This window comes from Mesocricetus auratus, unplaced genomic scaffold (genome assembly GCF_017639785.1).
Source record: "Mesocricetus auratus isolate SY011 unplaced genomic scaffold, BCM_Maur_2.0 Super-Scaffold_100013, whole genome shotgun sequence".
Lineage (NCBI taxonomy): Eukaryota > Metazoa > Chordata > Mammalia > Rodentia > Cricetidae > Mesocricetus > Mesocricetus auratus.
The window spans coordinates 2,298,156-2,323,366 of NW_024429196.1; the positions used below are offsets into that span (position 1 = coordinate 2,298,156).

At 38.0% G+C, this 25,211-nt stretch overlaps 1 protein-coding gene and 1 long non-coding RNA gene across 12 annotated transcripts in view; one reads left to right on the forward strand and one right to left on the reverse strand.

Annotated features, from left to right (window-relative positions):
• The window catches only part of Ccdc7 (coiled-coil domain containing 7), a 193,760-nt gene that overhangs the window by 54,652 nt on the left and 113,897 nt on the right, over nucleotides 1–25,211 (forward strand). For 10 of the 11 annotated variants that reach the window (XM_040755273.1, XM_040755264.1, XM_040755269.1 and 7 more), the window contains 9 exons: nucleotides 1,047–1,112; nucleotides 1,949–2,116; nucleotides 5,708–5,730; nucleotides 12,738–12,957; nucleotides 13,793–13,844; nucleotides 16,198–16,287; nucleotides 16,998–17,096; nucleotides 20,842–20,928; nucleotides 23,786–23,896. In XM_040755273.1, coding sequence (XP_040611207.1) covers nucleotides 1,047–1,112; nucleotides 1,949–2,116; nucleotides 5,708–5,730; nucleotides 12,738–12,957; nucleotides 13,793–13,844; nucleotides 16,198–16,287; nucleotides 16,998–17,096; nucleotides 20,842–20,928; nucleotides 23,786–23,896 — 916 coding nt within the window. Of the gene's footprint in view, nucleotides 1–1,046; nucleotides 1,113–1,948; nucleotides 2,117–5,707; nucleotides 5,731–7,859; nucleotides 7,988–12,737; nucleotides 12,958–13,792; nucleotides 13,845–16,197; nucleotides 16,288–16,997; nucleotides 17,097–20,841; nucleotides 20,929–23,785; nucleotides 23,897–25,211 lie in introns of those variants that run through there. The other variant, XM_040755274.1, reaches the window with a different exon arrangement.
• LOC121143463 lies at nucleotides 152–5,395 on the reverse strand. Its single transcript, XR_005880645.1, has 4 exons — nucleotides 4,012–5,395; nucleotides 3,624–3,781; nucleotides 2,795–3,035; nucleotides 152–806 (listed from the first exon to the last, which is right to left on the reverse strand). It is a non-coding gene; the product is annotated as an uncharacterized LOC121143463 (long non-coding RNA).

Below are 25,211 nucleotides of genomic sequence, written 5' to 3' on the forward strand. Positions count from 1 at the left end.
ACATATTGGGTGTTGCATGATGGCTGCTTTTAAAGTGTTTTGTGGTAACACTAAAGTCGGGACTGTCTTGGAGTCTCTTTCTTGGTTTCCTTTGCCTGAATTTGCTTTTCCAGGTTATTCATACTGTTTTGTGGATATTGTGAGTAATGTGTTGAAACTCTGGGATCCTCTGTGTCCTTTTGATGACTAGTGGTTTTTTTTTCTGTTATATAATGAGCATGATTGGGTGAGTGCGGAAATTATATACCACTCCAGCCACTTATTTTGTTCTTTGGTGTTTTTTTTCCAGGTTGTTTTGAATGTGTGTGGTTCAGAGGTCAGAGAGAGGCTTGGACATATTTTATACAAAATTATTGGGCCCTTGTCTTCGGTTTTCTCCTTCATGTTGCTTCCATTGAGCCTCTCATGGTTGGGATTGTCCCAAACTTTGCCCTTGTTTTTAAGCTTTCTGTAAGCTTTTGAATACCTCATGCAGCTCAAGCAGGCCTTACTCCCAAACTGAAGGCTGTGAGAACAGGAATCCTACCAAGGCCTCCTTTTCCCCCCGAACTCCTTCCCTTGCTCACACTTCAGTGTTGGCACTTCTCTTTAGTGCATGGTGTACAGTGGCTAGATGCCACTTAGATTGTCCTCGAGGGGCTCGGTGCGACGCACAAAAGGCATGCATAGGGCTTTCGATACAATCCTCACACGGTCATACACTGTAGGTTTCCTGAATGCATAACTCACTAATTTCTGCTAAGTGCTGGACCTTATGTTAAAATTGGAGATGGTTCGCGCAACATTTCCATTTAAAGATTTCGGACCTGAGGAAAATGAGATATGAAATGTTTCATTTATAGTAGTTGTAATTGACAAGATTCATGGTTATGAGAAAGTAACAGGAGGCTATGGCATCAGGTGGTACCTACCACCACGTAGGAGGACTGTGGAGCTAAATGTGTTCAGGTCATCACACTGGTGGTCTGTGGATTGCAGACATGTAATAACCACAGGGAGTGTCTGAAAAATACCAGAATGAGTGTCTCTCTCTTTTGACTCCCTAGAAAGAAGCAGAAGAGCTGAAGATGGAGAAGAAAGCCCTTCAGGAACAACTTAAATTGGCTTTGCAGGTGAGTGGTGACCTCCAAACATAGTGAGCAAAGAGGATGCCTAGTGGAGGTTTCCAGACTGTGAACTTACAAACTGAGAGTGTGTCTGTATACAGACCCACGGGCCAATCTGATGGAGGCATTTCCTCAGCTAAGGTTCCCTCTCCCCAGGCAACCCTAGTTGCATAATATAGTATACATAAAACCAAAATGTAAGCAGAGTGGTGGTGGCCCATGCCTTTAATCATAGCACTCGGGAGGCAGAGGCAGTCGGATCTCTGTGAGTTCGAGGCTGGGCTGGACCGACAGCCTCCAAAACAATACAGAGAAACCTTGTTTCGTAAAACTAAACAAAAACAAAAACAAAACCAAAAAAAAACAAAATGTATATCCATAAACATACCAGAGAATAATATGAATGTTAAGTGATTTCTTTTTATGTAATGAGGTGTGTGTGTGTGTGTGTGTGTGTGTGTGTGAATTTTTCATCTTTTTCTTTGTAGAATAAATTCTGATCCTTGGTTCTGTTAGCACTCCCTTTTTGAAGGCTTTCAGGGGTGCCATTGCTCAGCATGGCCTTGAAAATTCACAACTTGGGAAAATGCCTGGGCTTTGTTTTAATAAGATGGAAGTAGAAGGCCTTTTTAATTATTATTCTTTTTCTCCACCCTGCCAATAGCTTTTATTAATTCTAATTATAAAGCTAATTGTAAAGCTGTTGAATTATAGCAGACCATTTAGCTTAGCTTCCTCAGATCAGTTAGAGAAAATGCTGGTGTCAATGCATGTAGATTCTGGGAAGAAGCTCTTTGGTGGTGATATGTGCCTGGAGCTTGACACACTGCCTTCTCAAACAGGAAGCTGAAAGAAATAAGAATCATCTGGACTTTGTGCTACATCAGAAGATGGATATGTCTAAAGAAGACTGGAGTAGAATGGAAATGGAATGGGGTGAGGATTCCAAATACTCCCCACCAGGGGAGAGAGATGCACAGCTGGGTGGACCAAGGCAGGACTCTGACCAGGTGAGGGAAAAACTGGCCAAAGCAGTCAGTGTATAAAATCTGCATTGAGTTTATTTGCAGCCTTTCTTACTTTATTTGCAGAAATTGCTTTTTATTTATTTGTATTTTTTACTTTTACTGTAAACTTTAGATATATGGATTAGTTATCATCCTAAATACCAGCTATAAGTTAACAATTTTGGGTGGTGATTTGAGCTTTTGTTTGAGACTAGGAAGGAAATAGTTTCAAAGACTAAGTATATCCTGCTTAAAATGGATAAGACTCAATATAAATGCAAAAATCATAGAGAATTCTGAAGACTATTTTATTTTGTTTGTGTTGCACTGTGGATTCAGAAGCCCCCACCCCCACCACACACACAGGAAATGCTTTCTTGACCTCTGTTCTGGCTTTGTTGGGCCTGATGCTTTCTGGGATCTGAGCCTCTTTGATCAGCCCCCGAGGTGTTGGCGCATACTCTTGTGACTTGTGACGATGCTCGATCACATATGCATGGTGACATGTGTCTCCCACTGTAGTCACACAGGGTCTCTCTAAGTCCGTGATAAATGCTATGCATTCTGTCATGTGCAGGCTTTTCCCTGTATGCTCTGCTTGCCTGTTTCTCCCTTGTTTTCTAAAATTTTTCTATTTATAAAAAGAGGTATAGAATGAAAAGCACCAATTCAGTTATTTACCTGTGGCTATGTAATAAATTCCCACTGCACTTCATGGCCCAGACAGCGCACACGAGTATTGCACATTTGTGGGCTAGGATCCAGGTGTGCTTTAGCTGGGCCTGCCAGAGTTGGGTCTCTTTAAGGATGGGTGCAGTCGCAGGATCAGCCTTGGCTGCTCTAGCCTTAGGATCCACATAGAGCAGGATGAACTTGTTAGCTCCTCAGGCCTGGGTAGGCTAAGGGTCAGTGCCTTTCTTTCCTAAGGAAAATAAAGGTGAGAATGCATCATATATACTCGAGCTGTATTTAGAAACCATTTCAAAGTTCATACACCAAAGCATTAGTTTTTCTCTCTGTGATGAGATTTTGTGCATTTTGTTATATTCTTCCTAATTAAAAGCCTTGAGTTTTCATGTAAAAAGAAATGAATTGATTTTCTACACTTTCTCTTTGATATTATGGTATTAATTGCCCTGGTCATAGTATGCCCTTCTAATATTATACATCTTCCACTAGTTTTTATTTTTCTTGTACAATTGCAGCCTAGAACACCAACAACTTAGAGAAATGCATGGGAATTAAAAATTGCTCTCAGAGGTGGGATTTTTGTAACATTTACTTTTAATTATAAAACTGTTCAGCTATTATTTTTACCAAATGAGGTTAACTCACCCAGTCAACAAACCAAAGTTGAGAGATAATGTGTGTACACACTCCTGAAGGTTGTGACAGTGTCATGAAAATATCACAAAAAGGCTATCATTAAAACACTTTCTTCAACCTGAAGCTAGAAAAACACCACAGAAGCAAAGTCAGGGAGAGATGAGACACACAGTGAAGTGTTGACCTTGGAAATGACGTGTCCTCAGTCTTTCTGTATCCCCTGCATCAGAAGAGCTTCATTTCCTGGTGAATTGTTGGTTATGGCAAGACCATACACTAGAAGAGTCCATCACTGGAAGGATACCAGGCTGAGAGTGTGGCCGGCGTTTGAGAGGTTGAATGCTAAAAGTAGATCGAGATTGTGAAAATTCTAAATTGTGCACTCGATTTAGCAGTTTGTCTTTCAATACTCAGAACAAAGGGAACCATGGGAAGATTTTAGGCAAGGGAGTAACATGTAAATACCTGTGTTTTTAAGCAAACAAATGATGAATTGCTAAGACAGGTAGATTATGCTCCTTTACTGAGCCCATAGTTTAAAAGTCTCTTGTGGGTATGGTACACAACTTTACCCCTGTTTCTGTTAATGCCACTGTCTTGGTATTCCAGTCCTCTTGTTGGCTGTAACAATGTGACAGTCTAGGTCAAGTTTTATGTCTTCTCTGGGAGACTATACATCAGTTCTTGAATCTGGATTTCATGTAGGACACACCTTGTTATCATCTGTGTCAGGAGATAAAAACAGAAAACCAAACAGCAACAAAGGAAAAATAGTGCATCACTGCTACTGAATGCTATGCTCTATTATACAAGAGCTCTGTTGTATGATCTTACAAATGTGATGGAAAAAAAAGATTTGCTGGCTTGCTATTGCATAAATTAAGTAAGGGACCAGAATTGCTATCATTTCTGTCAGGAACTGGGCACAATTACTCATCAACCCTTATTTAATGGGATATGGTAACTCTTCAAAGAATTTGTGAGCATAAAATGACATAATGTTCATGAACTGCTTAGGTATTTTGTAAGCACTGTGTAACACTATTGCATGATTTTGCTGGTGCTTTTTATGTCAGTCATAATTCTCTCATGGCAGTGTGGTGATATATTAGTGTGCTGCTGGATTCTTGTGACAGACACAAAATGTGAAATGGCTCTATCATGCCAGTTCATCATAGAGAGTAGACCAGGGTCAGTATCTGTTGGAGAGTTCTCTGCTGGCACTCGTGTATCCTGGCACTCGTGTGTCCTGGCATAGAGAAGCTTTACCATTGTACAAATAGCTTCCGGCACCACAGTCAGCCTCACTGCTCAAGACTGACCCGAGGAACTTTCTTTCCATTTGCCACATTTAAGATGAAGGACGCTTAGAGATACAGACTAGAAAGGTGTCTAAGAAGAAAAGGGAATCAGTTTAGTGAGCTGTCAGAAGTCTTGCTGCATGTGGGTGAAGAATGTTCATATGAAAGAAGCAAAACTAGGTGATCTTCTGGCTTCTGGGAAACCTATTGTTGACATCCATGTGATAGAAAAACATCTATTACTGTTCCAAGGCATTCATCTATTAAAATCACACTTGTTAGGCCACAGGTTTCACTCTGCTCAGATACCTCAATAAATATTCCAGTAAGCATTCTCAATGTCCACTCAAAATATATTAAATTCTAAAAACACCATCAGGTTAGTGCACTAGCATAATAAACCATAGCACATTCATTTAAAATAATATAGAAACTGATACATTTAAAATAATTTTATCTACTAAAATTATTTTAAAAACCTTATTGGCTCTTAATTGAGAAATAAAGTTTCAGGGTGAGCTTCTCCATTATATCTTCCTATGCCAAAATATAATTCTCAGCCTTTGTGACATATTTGTCTTACATGATTGTCATATTAAGAAAACTATCCCAGCACTCGGGAGGCAGAGGCAGGCGGATCTCTGTGAGTTCGAGGCCAGGCTGGACCGACAGCCTCCAAAACAGAGAAACCCTGTCTTGTAAAACCAAAAAAAAAAAAACTGTTTTGATGCATGGTGATGTGTGCCTTTAATTCCACCACTTGGAAGGCCAAGGCAGGCATGAATTCAAAACTATCCTGGTTTACATCGTGAGTGCCGTGCTAGCTAAGGCTACATAGTGAGACAGTGTCTCAACAACAAAGGGGGAGGGGGTAGGAAAATTATTTTGAGTATTTTTTCTAAGTGACTCATTGTAAACATTGCCTATACATATTTGTTATACATAATTTTAATTTTGTTTATTGCAGATGTCACCTGAAAAAAGCGAAAGGTTAGTTCATAATTTTATCAGTTTATGTACATAAGTGTAAAAGTAGAAAACCGAGTCCTTGTTTATATCATCACTTGCTCTTGGGCTATTGCTTTGGACATCAAACTTTAAATACAAAATGTTTGAAACGTTAGATGTCAAAAACTGGAGATTATGAGCAATCAAAAACTCAAAATTTTAGATTCACATTAAATTAAGAGTCAGATTTAAATCATAATTAGATTTCTTCTAGAGTAATGAACTGACTCTTACTTTGAATTTAGTTATCAAAATACATGACCTAGATCTATGAGCAACTCAATACAAGTATGTCTTTTGTTGTCCCAGCCATTCACATTTTGGTGTGTAAGGGAACATGAAGCCAATTGAGTTGCTTAATCCACCTCAATAAATGGTAGAATTTTCCCTCTTGAGTCTCTTTGATTAGCACAGTGTGATTATTACCAAGCCTGCTCAGTCAGAGCACAGTGTTCCTAAGGCAGGGTACTGACAGGGCAGTGGATTCTGCCAGGGGAGTTAGGGTCTTTCAAAGTCAAAATAAGCTGTTGATGTCTATTTATTTATTCCTTAACTGTACAAATATTTGTGTGTAAAGTTTTTACTTTGATTACCTTGCAGAAAATAGAAAAGAATGCCTGGTAGTGTGTACTTCTATGCTTTATTACCATCCTTACATTTTCTACACACAGACCAGGGTTAATTAGCAAGTATTGGACCCCATTTTTAATGTTTGGAGATAGATAGATCGATAGATAGATAGATAGTTAGATAGAAAACTTTAAAGTGTATACTTTTTCTATTTCAGAAAACATTAGACATTGCTTTTCCTTTACCTTTGCTATCTTACTATGGAAAGGGTTTCTAATTTGCCCTTTTACAAAGCATGGTCAGCATTATAGATGTTGTGAGAGCATAAGAAAAAGTATTGGTAATTAAATTCTCCGTGGAAGCTTAACCATCTTAAAAGCTATGTGGAAAGAGAAATAAAGTAGGGAACTGTCCTGCCCATTCTGGGATTATGGTGGGTGTTGTATAGTTCTGTGGTTTCTCTAAAGAAACATGATGGAGTGTAGGCTTTGGAAATTCTGGATTGTCTGCATCTGCCACCTTCAAAGGTAGTGGTAAGTCTTGGTTCAACTTGTTTTAATATTTAACATGGAGTTGCTGTTAATGAACCCAGTAGGCTACCTTGGTAACCCACCTCTTGGGAAACAGAGACAGGGCCTTTAAAACTATGTCTTATAACAGGCTCAATGAAGGCATTAAGAAAGCAGTCTCAGGCTGGGCATATGGTGCACGCCTTTAATCCCAGCTCTCAGCAAGAAAGGCAAGGGAACTCTGTGAGTTCAAGGTCAGGTTGGTCAATAGAGGGATTCCCAAGCCATCCAGGGCTACAGAGTAGGATCCCATCTCAAGTTAATAAGTACATCTTCAAATAATTTCCAAGGAGATGTTACACCCCACTCATGCCTAGCAGTGAGTCAGGTTTGAGACTCATAATGGAGACTAGTAAATAAAACAGATGGGTAATATGGAACATATCACCAGGGCAGAATCCAGTGTATGATTCCCAGAAGGTTATTTCAGTTCATTTCCATTCAGTGTATCTTTGATGTAGAAACTCTGCATGCCCTGTAAAAACTCTGCTGGAGTGTAGAGGATGTAAAAGGGTGACAAATACATAGCTATTGCCCTCTCTCACTGCATGAGCAGTAGAATAGGTTCGAGGTGACACATGCAAAAGAAGCTGAATGTGGTGTGGCACATCAGAGAGGATGCCACATGTTTGGCTAGACTGAGAATTATATGGCATCCAATTTGAGAAGGCATGGGATTGGCCTTTCAGGACAATATGATAAAAGATATTTCCAAGTGGACAGATTGGGGGGCCTTCATGAGATTGTTTAGAATCTGCATAAGGTGCTCAAGGAAAAGTTCCAAGACATTCTCTGTTTGTAGTAAAGACTAAAGGCAATACTGAGAAATACAACATTTTTTCTTACTATACTTTATAGAATTGCCCATTAGCAGCTGTATTTTAAATATTGCTAAATATGTTTACAATTCAAACTGTTAAACACATGGCACACAGTATTATTCACCAACCTTCATTTTGGGTTACTCCTTAGATCCAAATAGAATTTGTGAAATACTTTGGAAGCCCCCCCCCGACCTTCCAAGAGCGGATGGGAGTGAAAGGAGACCCCACTTCAGCAGATATATGGCATTACTTGCAATAAAGAACATTCTTCTGCAATTGGCATGATTAGCAGTTTATTTTGGCTTAGGGAATGAGTTAGTGACAAGTATTCAAACAGATTGTAATAGTTTATTGTCACACACATGCACATTGTTAGCTTTTATAAAATGTTTCACATTGAAACTCACGCCTTCCAGACATGAAAGCATAAACAATTTCTTAGTGTTTTATTTTTAAGAGTTGCACATCCAACCTTCATCATTCTGAATATTTTCATAGAAACTTTTGCTCCCAAATACACAGAGGCTTATTATAAATCACAAAATAACAAAAACAAATAATATTAATCCATGCTGGTTTTCTTCCATAAACTAATAAGCTAATAAGTTGCTAAGTTTACTTCATTTATTTATCATTCAACACATGTTTTTGTCCCTTTTAACACCAGGCATTCTTTAGTTAGGAAATTCATGCACAGCAAAGACAGGTAAGGACCCTTTTCTTATGCCCACATTTGAACAGGAGAGGGGCTGGAAAACAAAATAAAACAAACAAATATCATGATAACTCTAGAATAGAATGCACAGTGAAAATAATAAAAAATCCCTATCTGTATTTTCTCATCACTATGACCAAATACAAGAAGCAAGCCAGGGGAAGAAGAGCCCACCAGAGCACACAGTGTCACAGCGGGAACTGGCATGGTGGCTGGGCCTATAAACTCAACTTCAGCAACCCCCTTCCTTCAGTCAAAGGATCTACAAACCTCCAAGATCAGCCGCCAGCTGGGTACCAACTGTCCAAACATAAGAGGAGGCTGTGTCATGGAAAAGGATAATTCAGATCTAGTTATAAAATAAGCTGCTAAAATGTGTTTTTCCTAATATTATCAGGATATAGTTCTGCAAGTGAAAGCTTATTTTATCATTATGAACTCCAGAGGAGACTTCCTAATTCCTTTACATGGCCCTTGTCAGGGGTCTGTGAACTAATGACTTAGACATAAGAGAGATTTTCTAGAGGAAATGTAGTAAGAAATAGCAGAGGTAAAATATCCTCAAGGAAGACACCATTATGTGGAGAAATGCTCATAAACTGGGCACAGCTGGATTAATCATTGACAGTGTTCTAGAGAGGGATCCCTCTTCACATACCCTCTTCATATATCGTTACCAAACTATAGGGAAATTAGAAGAGAACAGGCAATACCTAACCAACCACATACATAGGAGAACTTTCTGGTCAGGGCAATGACATTGTTATGAAAATGCACATGCAGGGGGAGCACTACACACATGATTCCCACTGAGCACTCTTGGGGAAAGCAGTCATTAGAGGGGAAGTAAGAGAGTCACCCTTGCCACCCAGAGATGAAGAGCTGCCTGTGCTGTATGCTTGAGTTTCATTCCCATAAGTCTCTTCATCACCTCTGGCTGTGACCTGGTCTTGAACAGGCTGGTTTCTAAGTATTGACCAGTAGAAGAGAAGATATCAGCCAGCAGGTACACCAGATGGGGTAGGTGAGAGTGGAAATCCAGCATCATGAGAACTACATAGACTAGATCCCACATCCCTAGCTAACCACAGAGAACAACTATGGGTGCCTGGTCCCTACATGGAATAGAAACATATTTGTTGTCTCCCTTGACGTACTCTTTGGCCATTCCCCGGAGTCACACATGTGTACATCTGGCAAACACATCTGTTAATGTCCCATAGAGATATAAGCCAGACACTCCATTTTCAGGAGTGATTAATTTAGGAGAGCTTTCCATGGTGGTCACCTACAGAATGTCCTGATGCAAGGATATGTCCATCTTTTAAATGAATAATATGTTGTATTCACTTTGCAGTATGGTTAAAGCAAGAGAAAAAGAGAAATGAAACATTATTCCTATTGAAATCTTCCCCCCCCACACACACCTGAATCCCAGTCACTTTGGAGTGAAGGGTCTTTACATTATACAACAACCTGTAACTTGGAAATTGGCAATCAACTTGTGAATACATCACTTCAGAATATTCTTTTGAATCAAATTGTCTGCTCCAATGTTTTCAAGAAACCTTTCCACTTCTGTGGCCATTTTTAAGTGGTTCTCCCATCCATACTTTTTCTAAGTGAATTAATGCAAGTATTTTTAAACTATGGCTTTTATAGTCTTATAATAATGTGGACTAGTAAACCTGAGTTTCTCTTTAGTGGAAGGGCCTACAACATGTTACTCTGAAGATTTTGACCAATGACATTTGTAATTTTTTAAAACTATCCAATATATGTGACAGGACTAGAGAGATATTTCAGTTAGTAAGGTGCTTATCTTGCAAGTGGGGACATCTGAATTTGGTCCTCAGAAACCACATAAGCAAAGCAAGACATCCTTGTATAGACTTGTAATCTTAGCACTGGAGAGGCAAAATAAACTGGTCTCTTACTCCCTCTGGCCAACTAGCCTAGCTTAGTAGCTAGGCTCTGTACACACAAAGACCCTGTTTCAGAGGAGGCAGGAATTATTTCTGAGTATGTCAACCGTAGTTCTCCTCTGACCTCCATGCATTTGCCCACATGTGCACATATATACCTGCGCGCGCACACACACACACACACACACACACACATGCACACACAACACACACAACATTTATAACTATTGAGTTTTATATTTCCAATATTGAAGTTTTCTAAAAATTTCATTTTTAGAATATCTTAAGTTATAATATACACTTTGATGCTTAGATATTTTTCTTATATAAGATTGTATTCCACATCTTGTACCATAGTAGATAATATCAAATTCACTCATCTATATTTGCATTGGTAATTAAAACTGCAGCATATACAATAACACTTGTGAGAGTTTTGTGTTTTCCCTAAAGAGGAGGGTTATGGCTGGGGTGACTTGGAAGAATGAAAGTGGATCTAAGCAAAGTTATCCTGAAAAGGACATTGAGAATAAGAAAGCAGGGCAGTTTTCTGGTTTTCCTGGAAGGCTCATGGAGTTAGAGCTTTTGTCTATGGTATGTCTGTGATGACAAGCTGGTAACTCAGTGTGAAGACGCTGCAGTGCCCCAGCATAGGCAATTAACACGGGTGTCAACCAGAAAGTGATTTCTCCTTACACACTATATAAGCTATCCCTGTGCTGTAGGAACACTGTCGAAGTCTGTGTCTCAGTTTATACTGCTATACTGCTTCATGTTTGAGCACAGTGATGGCTACAGAGAGCCTCAATCTGAGGTAGGTGTTGACTGTCATAAATAGATAAGACTTACAAACTGCACCAGAGAAGAGGGCCAATGTATGTCACTTTCATTATTATTTTTATCGTTATGAGTATACACTACTTTCTCCACCTCCTCCTTCATGGTTCACAGTAAGGCTTGGAAAACATAGCTGTGTCCACGTCTCAGCGGTACTGAGGTCAACTGCCGTCTACCACCCACCAACTGCACCCATTTAGTATTTTCCCCTCCTTTGTTCTATCCAGCAGTCTTTCATGAGTACAGGAGATGAAAGTGGGTGAAACCCAAGTGTTATCGATAGTCTACACATCCTATTTGAGGCCATGCTTTGGGGGTTGGTACATCCTTTCTCTGTTGTTATACATGGCGATTTATCTACTCAAATCAAGTGAGTCATGATGCCTCCAAATCAAACATCCATATCAAAATCTCTAGAATTACCGTATTCTCTTCTTGCAGTTATATGGAGGCCTTGATGGTAGTGAGCAAGGGTGCAAGGAAGTTTCTAAATGAACATGGTTCACAATGTGCAGGTGAACCATTCTCATGCTTCAAAGCCCAGTGATGGTAGTCTTCTAGTGTGTGTCTTTAAAATCACCTCTAGAAGAATATGTGTCTTATAATTAGTCATCTTAAATACTAGGCAAAACCAGTAAATCATGTTTGAGGGTGAGATTTTATCCTTGTCAACATGGAAGAGGAAGCCCCTATTCTCTGTAATTAGAAACTGTTTTTATAACAGCACAACAGAAATCTGTCTGCAGAAACGTTATCACCCACCTCACTGAATTACTTTAGAGACCTTGCAACAAGTGTTATAGGATTGTTTCAACCAAAGTATTGTTTGATTAAGATAAGCTATCAGAATCTTGAACTGGTTAAGACTGCTTAAAGACCAGTGATTAATGATGGGCCTAATAAGAAGGAAGGCTTTGTTCAGTTTTGTAGACAATGTAGGCACTTACACTATTTAAATTACAACCTGATGTTGAATGTTGGTAAATGCATAACTGGGACTGTGCAGGCAGAAAGTGCTCTGTGGCCTCCAGGTCTGGAAACTGAGGAGCCACTCTGACTTGTGGTGGCAGGGAAAAGCCAATTCTGTGCCTTGAAAGAAAACCTGCTGCAAAGAAAACTAACTCTGAACTTGGAGTTGTTTTGATTTTAAAAGAAAAAATATCTTTTATTGTCAAAATGTCTCTGGGGCAGTTTCTATTCCATTCTGAAATGAAATTGTGAGGTTGTTTCTGTCAAGTATGCATGACTAAACAGTAGCTTCCGGACTATTACATTCAGTTTGGCTAGCCAAGGCTGCCTGTCCTGTGCCCTGTTATCATTACAAATGACTACTACAATATTTGAAAAGCACTTTTTGTATCTCCACTTTAAATCTCCTGATGCCATACCATCGTCAATTTGTGTGACATAAATTTTGTATCAGAATTACCTTTGATTACTTGGTGCATTATAATTGCTTACCTAATATCCTTGCCAATTAAATGATTCTTCAGTTACAAATCCAGTGCTCTCCACCTAATCTAACACTAGACATTTTGTGATTCTAAAGATTGGAGAAGAAACGATCTAGCTCTGCTGATTTAGACCGTTCATCTTTAGAGGGTTACTATGATGTCTCAGATGTTTCACCATCCCCACCAGAGGTCTTTAAGTCATTTACAGAATTGCCATTAATTAAAGAGCACCTAGAATCAACCTTGCCTCCGCTGAAAGAAACAAATATGTGGTCCTTGATGTCATTTCCTGATCTCATGGGAGAAATTGAAAAGGTGAGTTACAGTATAACTTGAAAATTCTTTATTTTAGGCTGTAGATTCTTTTAGTGTTTTGAGTAGTTGCTGATTAATCCTTATCAATACTTCCTTATTTCAAAAGAATAACGAGTTTGCTTTTAAATACTACTGGTTTATGTTTAGTATGCTGGAAGTGGTATTTGGGAAATATAAGTAAAATTTTTAATGTTGAAGACATTCTAATTGGTATTGACAGAGAGTTGCTTGACTTAATGATGAATTAAATGTATAATTCGTGGGATAAGGTAAATATTCACTTTTTATTCAAGACTTATCAATGATATTTATAGTATAAAAAGGTTTGACTATGAAACCATAATCACTTTGAGTGCTGTTATATACACTTAAAACCTGGGAAACTATAAGAACCACCTTAGTTAGAAAAGTATTTAGTTATGGCATTTTTAGGGCCAAAAATGCCATGGGAAAGAGATGTTAAACAGTCCAGGCACATGTGACACATCTTCACAGTATGTTTCTATCATGGATGTTACTAAAGTGGACTTATGGAAAGAAATCTGTGAGCCATTAGGCTTTGTCTAAAGAGTTAAGTAGACTAAACTGTGATTTAAGGAAGAACTGTAATGTTGGTTTGACTGCCCACCCGTTTCAGCAGTTTCAGTGTTCCCCACTGTAGCTCAGATCTTCATACTGTTCACAACTTTTTATTTAATAAACTGAGGGAGCAATGAAAAATAAATTGTGGTTGTAATGACGAGTGTAGATTAGGACAAAGTGGTAGCTTCCTGATAAAGAAGAGAGCTTTGATGTGCATCATTTGTAATTATTTATTGTAATTTTTGTCATTAAGGCTGAAGCATCAGAACAAGTCCTATCTCATACAAAAGCAGAAAACTTTGAAGGTAAAAAGATTTTCTGTTTTGTAGCCTGAAATGTGAAGGTTTGGGTCTCCCCATGAATAAGAACTTTGTTAAATACCAGTGTAACATAGTACCAGATGATACACATGCTCCCTGGAGGTTATGTAAGAATTAATTTGATGTAGTCTCGCTGCATTTCTCAGACTCTATTTCAACTAAGACGTCTGCACAAAGAAATGACACCTGTGCCTAAACGTGGAGTAGAGTTAGCATCATAAGCTCTTAGTGTATCAGAAATCCATCTGGACATACCAGAAGAGACGACCATTTCTGGTATTGAAAATTTATTATTTTGTTAGGTTCTTTGAGGATTCGGCATATAATAAGCATAAAAACAAAGCTAGAGCTGTTCTTTATGCATATCTATCTTTAATACCCCACTTATATTGCATTGTGTTGGCCTGAACTTTCCAAATAAAGTGAAATGGTTGAGATTTAAGGCTTGTGTTGGTGGGGGGATGCTCATGGTGAGGACTCCATGCCTCTGTATCTCCTCTGTGGCAGTGGGGTACAAAGACACTGAGTGCTCACAATGAGGACTCCATGTAGGTTATGATTTTAAACAAGAGCTGATTAGAACTGACTTAAATATACAGTTCAGAGCTGTTAAGTACACTCAGTGTTGTGTGACCATCATGATATCTATCTAAGTGATCTTTCATGGCTACAAACTGACAGTTCTCGTGTCCCTCCCCTCCCCATGTCTGGTAATCTCTGGTCTTTCTGTACTGCCACTCATATAGTATCTGTCCTTTCTTCCATATGTGAAGCTTCCTTTCTTTCTGTCCATTTTCTGGTCATTTTGTGATTTCTAGAGTAGTGTCGACCAAATCCTAAGTTTTTAATTCATCTAGTTGTATTGTCCTTTCTATTTCTTTTTATATTATAAATATTAACTTATGAGATGGTTGGTTTGCCTACAAATTGTTCTATTTTGAGGGGATGTTGTTCCAGTTTTTGGATAATGTTCTTAAGTTGACAAAAGATTTCAATTTTGTGAAGTTCAGTTTTTCTGTATTTCTTTGGTTGTTTATACTTTTTTGTTGTCCTCACTATTAAATCTTCACTAAGTCTAAGGTATAGATATCTATGCATATTTTCTTTCCTAAGATTTACTTGTGTGTGTGTGTGTGTGTGTGTGTGTGTGTGTGTGTGTGTGTGTGTTGGCTGGAAGGCAGAGGCAGATCTCCAGGCACCTGGATTACAGGCAGTTGTGAGCTGCACCTTGTTACCACTGGGAACTAAGCTCGGCTGCCCTGCAACAGCAGATAATAAGGTGTGAGGTCCAACGCCTTCTTCTGTGTGTAGAAATCAATTTGTCCCAGGACTAATTTTTAAGTAAAAAATATTAACTCCTTTGAGAGAAGTAAAGCTCTATAACAACATGCTTAACCACAGGTCTGTGTGATAAAGGACAACTTTAGGAATTACGCATCAGGAGGAGTGGAAGTAACAGACTTTAAAAATGAGTAGAAGGCAACTAAATGGTGTATATCTGCCCCGGAGGAGACCAGTTTTCAAGTTTAAACATCCTAGCTGTTACAAAAGACCTCTATTATACCCTAAAAAGCTGAAGATGTGAAAATGTGCAAGACAACCACAGGAGCATTTTCGTGTGACCCAAAGCCCAGTAAAGGGCTGTGTTGTCAGAGATCCCCCAGGGCCTGGAGATAGAACTAGCCTTGCTGAAGCACCGACAAAAATTAGCATGTTTGCCTAATTTTCTAGAACTTAACTAGTTTGTGAAGGATGTGTTCTTTCTTCACTGAATTGTATTGACATTGTGGTTTAAAAGAATGAATCAATCTTCTGTGTGCTTGATACTCTTTGTTGGTGTATGTGTCTTTATCTGTTCATTGTGTGGTTAGGGGTGGATTTTGAAATGGGAATTGTAACGTTGTTTTCTTGTCTGTCTGTGGTCTTTTATAATCCCATACAAATTTCAGATTTACCATTTATTTATTTATTATTTATAAAAGGCCTACAGATTTTGTCCTGTGTAGAAGTCAGTATTTCTCAGCTGGCTTCCTAGTCTTTTGGCACTTACATTACTTTCTTCTCTTCTGAGATGTTTCTTAAGCCTTGGAGGGACAGGTACAATAGTATCTTTTATCTTGTGGATAACAGCCCAATAGCTACATTAAGAGCAACCTATCAAACTTCAGACTGAAAGACCCTGGGAAGCCCAGCATCTGGGTTATTTGCATTTGAAAGTGAGAGAAAATTTTACTGCTGTCTCCTTTTACATTTGACTTCTAGAGAGCTCATAGTAGATAGGATTTTCTGCTTAGTACACTGAATGATTGTTTTTATGAAATTTCTTATGAAACACCAGATGAAAGACCTGTACCAGATGATAAAGATTTGCTGTCAGAAGCCCAAGCACCTACAGCGAAGCAACTTGCTAGCCAAGGGAGACGCAAACGTGAGCATGGTGGCAGAAACATTGACTAGATTGTTATAATAAGCCAAACACAACTGCAAGACATTTTCCTTCGATTATTTATATGAAAATATATTTTATAGCATTATTATGATAATTTTTAAGTTTCATTCTCAACAATTTCATATACACAAATAGATTAGATAGATAGATAGATGATAAATAGTATTCTGATTACTACTCCCTCCTCTGATAGATAGATAGTTAGATAGTATGCTGATTACTACTCCCTCTCATAGATTGATAGTTAGATAGTATGCTGATTACTACTCCCTCCTCTGATAGATAGATGATAGGTAGGTAGATAGATAGATAGTATTCTGATTACTACTCCCTCCTCCTCTCTTCTCTCTCATCTCCCATCCATCCTTATCACACATACTCTCATCCCTACCGTTCCATTTCACATATTCATGACTTTGAAGTGTTTCATGTAAACATGCATACTTTAAGATACCTGGAGAACTAAAATGCAAGCTTTGGTACCTTTTGGCTGTCATTTGTGTGGTCAGTGACCACTCTGCAGTTTGCTCTCCACATGCAGGAAAACTCCTCACGCATTTCCTATACCACCTCCACTGTCTTTTTTGTTACATAGTTGATGAATTTAGCTTTTCACTCCTTTTTATGTAGCATTGCACAAGTGGGATGGATTTTGCCTACCCAGAATTCTTATAACTGTTTCTCTTTAGCACTTTTCATCACTGCAAAAACACCTGAAAACTTGAATATCACTTTAAGAACACAACCTGAAATTGAGAATCTTGAAGCCGCCAAATATGAGAACTTGAGTAAGTAACTGTTAAAATATTGTAAAGCTATTTCAACTCAATTCAGAATAGCTCTGTTCCTCATTTCATAGTTATATTGGCAATTCTGTTAGTGTTTTTTGTAATGACTTTATTCATAGTTACTGTTCTTTATTGATGATTTACGTGTGATTACCGTATCAGTTGTTAATTTTCCTACTGACCCCAATGAACAGAAACTTACTTTAGTCCTAATAAAAGACACCATCTTATCACTTCGGTAGTTATGTGTTAGACTAAAAATCTATTATTTCTTCTGTTTGTGAAGTTCTACTGTTTTTTATCTAATGTTTTTGTGATACCTTATTTTCCATCTTAGTATAAATTTCCTTCACATTTATGACTTTGTCACATACCTTTTATGATGCATATAATAATGATATATTTTTGCAAATACAATTGGATGTCTTTTAGTTAGTACTCATAATCACATTAAATTTAATTACTCCTTATTTTGAAGTTTAAGTATATCATATTCTTTGTATCTTGACTTTTTAAAATATGGTTCTATTACTGTCTTTAATGCTGTATAGTTTTATAACCACATATTTTCCCTAGGAATATAATAACAAATATTTTAAGCTTTTAATTTTTGATAGTCTTGTCTTAATACTCTAAGAAAACTAGAGAATGTATTATCTACCCATATATCGGAAAAGTAACAATGTTTATAGCTCAGGTAGATAATCTCCTTTATTAGTTTATTGTCACAAAGTATGAAATTTCTTATGTCTAAAGAAATGAGACAAACTTACATTGAATAATTATTGTATGCTATGAACTTAGTACTTAACAACTATGGCTCAATTCTGAGTTTTAAGAGCCTTTTTCCTTGTATTCCTAAGTGTGTGGGAAGAATATATAAAAATATTGAATCTGACACCAAGAGTGGCTAGGAAAGTTATAGTAAATAGAATTGTACTATTCATTTTGAGCAAGATGAGCATGTATCCCATTGTTCTTTCAGGAATTCCCATTACCTGTGCTGTTTAGCATTCTCTTTTGTGTCTACCACATACAAATCTCCACCTTTCTGGAAAACTCATCTTTTTTTCTCTTTCTAATGTTGATAGATCCATGTTATATTTATCCTTTCGAGAAAAGATTACTGAACCTAAGGCCTTGGCTTTAATAGGCAGTCTCTACTGCTGACCTCCTTCCAACCTGATTTGCTCATCAGTACATTCATGATGTACCATTTTTGCATACTTTCTTTGGATGCAAACATTTACAGTTAGGTTGTGTTTAAATACAGTGTAGCCACCATTGCTTGCCCCCTCACATGTTCACACAAACACTTACACATGCATGAACACACAGTGTTAAACTATTAAAAGAGGGAACACCCAAAGAAATATAAAGTTGTCCATGTCTATTTGAAGTAATAGATTGCCCCTGTATTCACTGGATAAAATCACTGTTGTTATTTTCAGACTTTCTTTGACTTATTTAAAAGTACACACACAACACTATATGACTACAATTTTAATATTACTGCTATTGGGAAGTCAGACATTCTAATATGTACTCTTTAATTTCTTCATTTTTATTTTTGTTATGTCATTATCACACAGTAGTTTTACTCATGCATTGATCTCCATCAAAGTTTCTTCTACACTTGTCCCCTAGCACTGGCTCCTCCCCAGCCATAGAAATTCCTCTTCTACTTTCAAGTCATTTCCATTTTGGTTTCTACCCACAAGATAACAGGTAGCATTTGTGACACTTGTCTTTCTGTGCTTAGCTTATTCCCACCAGTAGTACACAAGGATTCTTCTCCTTCAGGTCCTCGACAGTACCTGACTTGGTTGAGATTGTCTCTTATTTTTAATTTGAATTTCCCTGATAGCTCAAATTGCGAAGTTTGTTCATGTATTGACTATTTGCATTTCTTTTAAAGTGTGTCTATAGTGGCTGTTTTAATTGCAATCCTTAATTTCCAATGTTAAGACCATTTACATTTTTTACACGTCTTGGCTATTAGCTGACAGCTGGCAGGGATTTTCTCCCTCTGTGTAGCCTGCCTGTTCACTCTGTGATTGCTCTCTTTCCCATAAGGTTACTGAGTTTGGTGTGATCCCACACGCCAGCCTTGTTTTGCTTACTGGGATCTTGGAATCTCATCAAGAAAATCATTGCTTTTACCAATATCAGGAAGTTGTTTCCTGTTTTCCTCAAGCTTTCTCTGTTTCAAGTCTCATGTTCAAGTTTTTGGTTCATTTTGAGTTGGTTTTTATTCAGGGTGAAGGATGAGTCAAGTTTCATCTTTTGCATGTAGGTGTCCAGTTTTCCCAGTCCCCTTATTAGATGCCAGCCTTTTGCTAGTGTGGGCCTTTGTCACCTTTGTGGACTATCACTTAGCTGTGGACATGAGTTTTATTTCTAGATTCTCTACTCATTCCACTCGTCTGCACATCTTTTGTTGCTCTTTTAATGTCAGTTCAATGTTCTTTTGCCATGGGTCTGAAGTTTTGTTTTTTTAATATTTTATTAATCTTTGAGAATTCTGTACATGTATTTTGGACATATTCACCCTATCATCTCCTTCCCACCCTCTTTACCTTAACCGAGGTCCTAACACCTCTTTTCATGAATACATTCCACTGTATCTATTATTGTTAGGGTTGTTGTCCAGGACTTTTCTTATTTCCCCACTACCCTTCCTGTCCCTCACCTTTGATTCTTTTCCTCTTTCATGTCATGTGTCTTTTGCCCAGCACTCCTCCCTGAATCCTTCTCATAACCCAGTGGTCTTTGCTCTTGGTCTCCTTTCTAGACATTTAGATTTTACTCCTGTTTGTATATATACTTAAACTCTTTGGGATTCATTTCTTTTAACTCTTATATTTATGTTGCTTTCTTTTTGCTTCTCCCAATCTGGGTTTTCCTTGTCCTTCATTTTCTGAGAATTTAGATTGTGTGAAGTAAGGGATATTTTATGATTTGCTTGTGGTCTGTCCCTCTCTTTTTCCCAATACAGTGGTCACTTATTTGGACCAGTTTCCCCACCTCGCTAGACCCGTTTATTTGTTTTCATTTCTACTTTGTTTCATTTCATCTTTTCTTTTTATAGTATACCTTATGGTTTTGTTTAATTTCTGGAATATCTGGAAAATCAAACTGTTTTTAAAAATAACTGCAGAAAGTCACATTTACCTAAAAGAATATCCTGGCTTCCCCCTCTCTTCTTGTAGGTAACCAGCTGCATTGATTTTGATACCTTTACTGTATTTTCTTTTATAAAGCTGATTCTGTACTTCTTTTCCCTGCCCCCTTTCTTTCTTATTGGGGAGGTAGCAGACAAGTGATCCTTTTCATTCTTTTTCCCCACTTAACATTACCTCCAAGTAATTCCTACACTTTGTTTACAGAGATGCTTACTATTCAATATTGTATATGTCCTAGTTTGTTTAACCTAGTCCCCATCACTGAGCTTTAACTATATTGTAATTACGACACTGATCATGTATGTATGCATTGCCACTGTCCTATTATTTATGTACATTGACATAAAAGCACAATCAGAACAGCATAACTAGAAATTAAGACAAAAGTTAATATATGTCTATGAATTAAGGGCACACATTAGATGATATCCACCAGATGTCTTTAATGTTTTCTCACATTATAGTAACCTAGTTCATTGGGGAAATGCTATTGTGTACATGTTACAAATTTGAAATGTAGGCATCTGTCCTATTTACTGCACTAAATGTATTTTATGCAGATGAATCTGAAGAGCCAGATAAAAAGTTTACCAAAGGCGATATAAGATCAAAGGGACAAAAAGGTTCTAAGACTGGGAAACTATATGGTAAGTATGAGAATTATCTATGATATTATGTCATCTTGAATTAAACTCATCATATCATTTTTCTTTATCCAGGAAAATTTGACATCTATCTTATGGGAATGTTTACTTTGTCCTAAAATACCTTAAGATAACTAGACAACAGTGACAAAGAGTTTGTGCCCTTTGCCTGGTATTTCTGATTCTGTAGTTATTTCTTTGATAAAACTCCTACTGAAACAGACCAGTAATCCACATTGTTAAGTATGGTCCTACTTTCCAGCTCCTGTCTATAGGTTATGTATCTTAAAAAACTACAGCAAGTGCCTCTTCCCTTTGCTAATAATCACCTGCCACAATCTCCAATAATCAGACAGAGATGAGTGATGGAGCTTTCATTTGGTGCAGGAACTGGAACTGTGTTGTCCCTCACTGCGTCACTTTTAGAGCATCATTTGACTCACAAGTGGGCCTTGAGTTCTCTGGTAGACAGTCTATCAGTGTGCTGCCTTAAGACTTCACTGTACCCCCATACATTATGTCCGGGCTTTGTATGCATGTCCAGTATAAGCACCAATTACGTCTTATTACATTGTGTTCATTACTAGTCAGTCACTGCCTCTTGGCAGTAGTTTCTATTGAATATTTCATAATTTTCTAGTTAATAGCCAGATTGTGTCATGTGCAATGACCTGACTTTATGAGGTGCTTTGTGCCTTTCCGAGGGGTGACATAAAACAAAGTAGCCTCTGTTCCGTTTTGTAGTTAACCATGTGTACTGCCTTTTAATATTTCTTATGTTTCATTTGGTAAGGATAACTATGTGTGATTTTTCTCTTTTCTCTTCACTGTTTACCTTTCTTTCAGCTTAAAAGGCAGTGTACAAGCCCATTCCTCTGGGTATAGTCTCCCAATACGGAGAACTTTTTCAATCCTTTTTCAGATCTATGTACAGTTGTTTTATCATAATGTACATTGACTGTAGTACATAATATGTTCTAGCCTTAAGATAATGTATGATGTGCTTACTCAAACTCATTTTTCATGATTGAGCATTTATACTTTGATTTTCAATTACAGACAATGAAATAATGAATAAATCTTCACATTCATTTTTATTATTTTGCCTTTGAAACCTATGTGATAGGTAATATGTAAGCAGCTTAAGAAAAGTAGAGGGGCTAGAGAGATGACTCTGAAGTTAAAAGTGCTTGTAGCTCTTCCAAAGGACCTGAAATCATTCCCCAGCTCCTGTATCTAGTGGCTCACAACTACTTATAACTTGAGCTCCTGGGTATCCAGTGTTGTTTTATGGCATTGAAGGCACTGGGACACACCAATACACATAAAAAATACATCCAAAAGTAATAACAGTAAATACTAACTGTATTATCCCCATAAAATATAAAATGATGAAGTTTAGCAGATATTCATCAAAACTCTCCATTGTGTTGTCAGGTCTACCACTATGGTCATTTGTTTATAACTCTGTAAAAATAGCAAAGAATAACACTGAATTTGATTGAAACATAAAATAGAGACTTTAAAATAGTTCATTTTATGCTTAGCACAGTTACTATTTCTCTCTGTTTATAGCTTATGAGGAGGAATCAGAGTGGTCTATGAATACTCAACAAAAGCCAAAATTTCAGCAAAGAAACAAGACCCTGCTAAAGGAAAAGGGCTTGCTCATGAGCATAAAAACTACTAGTTACTTTATGTTTTAGTTTTAGAATGGGACCAGCTAAGGATGGTCCTCCTGCCTCAGCTTCCAGGATGCTTAAATCACATATATGCACTGTAGTGCCTCTATAGACTAAAATTGTCTCCATCACATCCAAAAATCTGGTCTTTGGTTCAAGAATCTATATTTTACCATTTATGTTATGGTGATGTTCCATTTGGCAATAACTGCAAACAAAAGCCAGAGTATGCATTGGTTTTATTTAGTAGTTCTAGATGTAGTAATTTCAAAGGCATGATTACATGCTGTCTAGGAATGTGTGATCCTTTTCACCAGCTCCAGAAAGTTAGAGGTCTAAAAGCCAGTTCATCCCACTAACCTGTGCAGTGACCTTATTCCATATGCTTTCCAGTGCTGAGCAGAACTGTTGCTGGAATTGTATGTTAAGTGTAGTTTAGAGGGGCTGATGAGGATTGTGATCAGTGGCCATGGTGGCCTCTCAGATGACCTCCAAGGCAATCTGTAGGTTCAGACTCACTCAAAAATTGAGATTCATAGATTACTTCTGGTGGCATCCAACTGATGGGAATGAGGCTTCCCAGCAGAAGAGACCCACAAATTACACCACTTCTTTTGTACTTGTTGGGGCCAAGGCAGACCAAAGTTTGACAGTTAGCTACACCAGAATGAGACTCCATGCTCCTTCAACTTTCTCAAAGAATTTCACCAAAATATTTGGTCCATGCATCTTATCTGTATTAAAGTCAGCAGAATGTGGATTTTTTGTTAGCTAGTACCCTCCCCTAGGCCTGCCATTGGGCTGCCACAGTCTACTGGCAGAAGCGGTCACTTTCATACATGGAGTTAACAAAACTCCTTCCCCTAGGCAGAAGAAACTGTTCAGGTTTCTTTATCTCTGCAGATCAATGGTGACTAAACTGGAGAGACTTGCATTCTTTATGTAAAAAAAAACAAGAAGAAGAAGTAATGAAAATTTGAACTTTGGGATTTCAAACTTAAGTATTGTTAGAGACAAAGTCTCATCTGTCCCAGGCAGGTGTTCAACTGGTTGTGTAGTTAAAAATGACCTTGAATCCCCCAGTATCTACCTTCTGAGTACTGGAGTTCTAGGCATGTGTCACCACCCAGTTTCAAACCTTTTTTATGCAGTGAACTAAATTTATCTGTTTTATGCAGCCCCTGATGCAGATGTTGATGGAGCACTCAGCCCCGACAGTCCAGGCTCAGTGTCAAAAGCAGATATTCAAACAAAGAAGCAGAAAATGCACAAAAGAGAAAGACCCACTGGTGAGTATCAATATTTCCAGTAGCTTTCTTCTCCTTTAGCTTCTCTGGATGGTCTCTCACTTGATTCATGAAGATGCATATAAGCATATATTCATGGAAAACTTTTCCCTCTGCTCAAATGTTAATTCCCTAACTAAAAAGAAAGAATTAATATTAGAACTATGTAGCTCAGACTGACCTTCAACTTGAGTCCCCTTCGTCATCCTCCCAACTAGAAATTCTGTCTCTAAGATTATTTAATGGCTGCAAAATATACTAGTCTTTGAGTCCTATAGATTCCCAAAATAGTGTCCCTTTCAGAGTTATGGTGTGTCTCTTTGGAGTTTTGTGTTAGCACAAAAGTATATTCCCATAGTAGAATTTGACCAAACTTGTTATTTCCTGGTAACCTCAGAAGCAGAACATGAGAACATAATCTCATCCCCTAACTACCCTGCAAAACACACACGCACGCATGCACATGCACAGTTCTTAGAGGTTGTGGTGTCTCAGACCTGGGGAGTGTTGGCCTACTGCCATAGGCTCCAGTCACAAATACAGACACTATTGAGCTGAGCAAGCTAAATACAAATGAGGAGCCAGAGAGCCTAAGGAGTCACCTGGAAAGCCTTGTTAGGACATCTGGGCATCCTCGTGTTCATGGCCCCTGAAATGAAGAAGCCATTCTGGTACCTCACATGTGGGTCTCAAGAAACATGCCCATATGAATGAAGGGAATGTAGATATCTGAGTAACACCATCAACCATTGGACCTCTTTTACGTTGTTGTGTTCCTCTACAGCAGTGGTTCTCAACCTGTAGGTCATGACCACTTTGGCAAACCTCTATCTCAAAATACAATAAAAAACCTTACATGATGATTCATAACAATAGCAAAATCACAGTTATGAAGTAGCAACAAAACTAATTTTGCTGTTGGGGGGGTCACCTCAACATGAGGAACTGTATTAAAGAGTCACAGCATTAGGAAGTTTGAAAACCACTTCTTGAGGGCCTGAGTAAGGCTGAATGCAAGTAAGGGCTTGAAGTGACCCAGACCACACTGTGAAGTAACAAGGACCAGAGATTCTTGTGGAAACCTTACCTACATCATTCAGGAATGGTGTCCACTTACCAATGTTAGGTCCCAGTGTCTTCCAATCAAGCAGTGCTGTCTTAATGGTAACTGCTTTTCTAGTGTGTGTCCATCAAGACCTTTATATTACTGTACATCAATTGCTATAGTCTTGCAGAGGGTTTGTGTCAGCTATGTAAGCACTGGCAAGATGCTTCAGTGAATAGAGGCAGTTGCTGCACAAGCCTAATGATCTAAGTT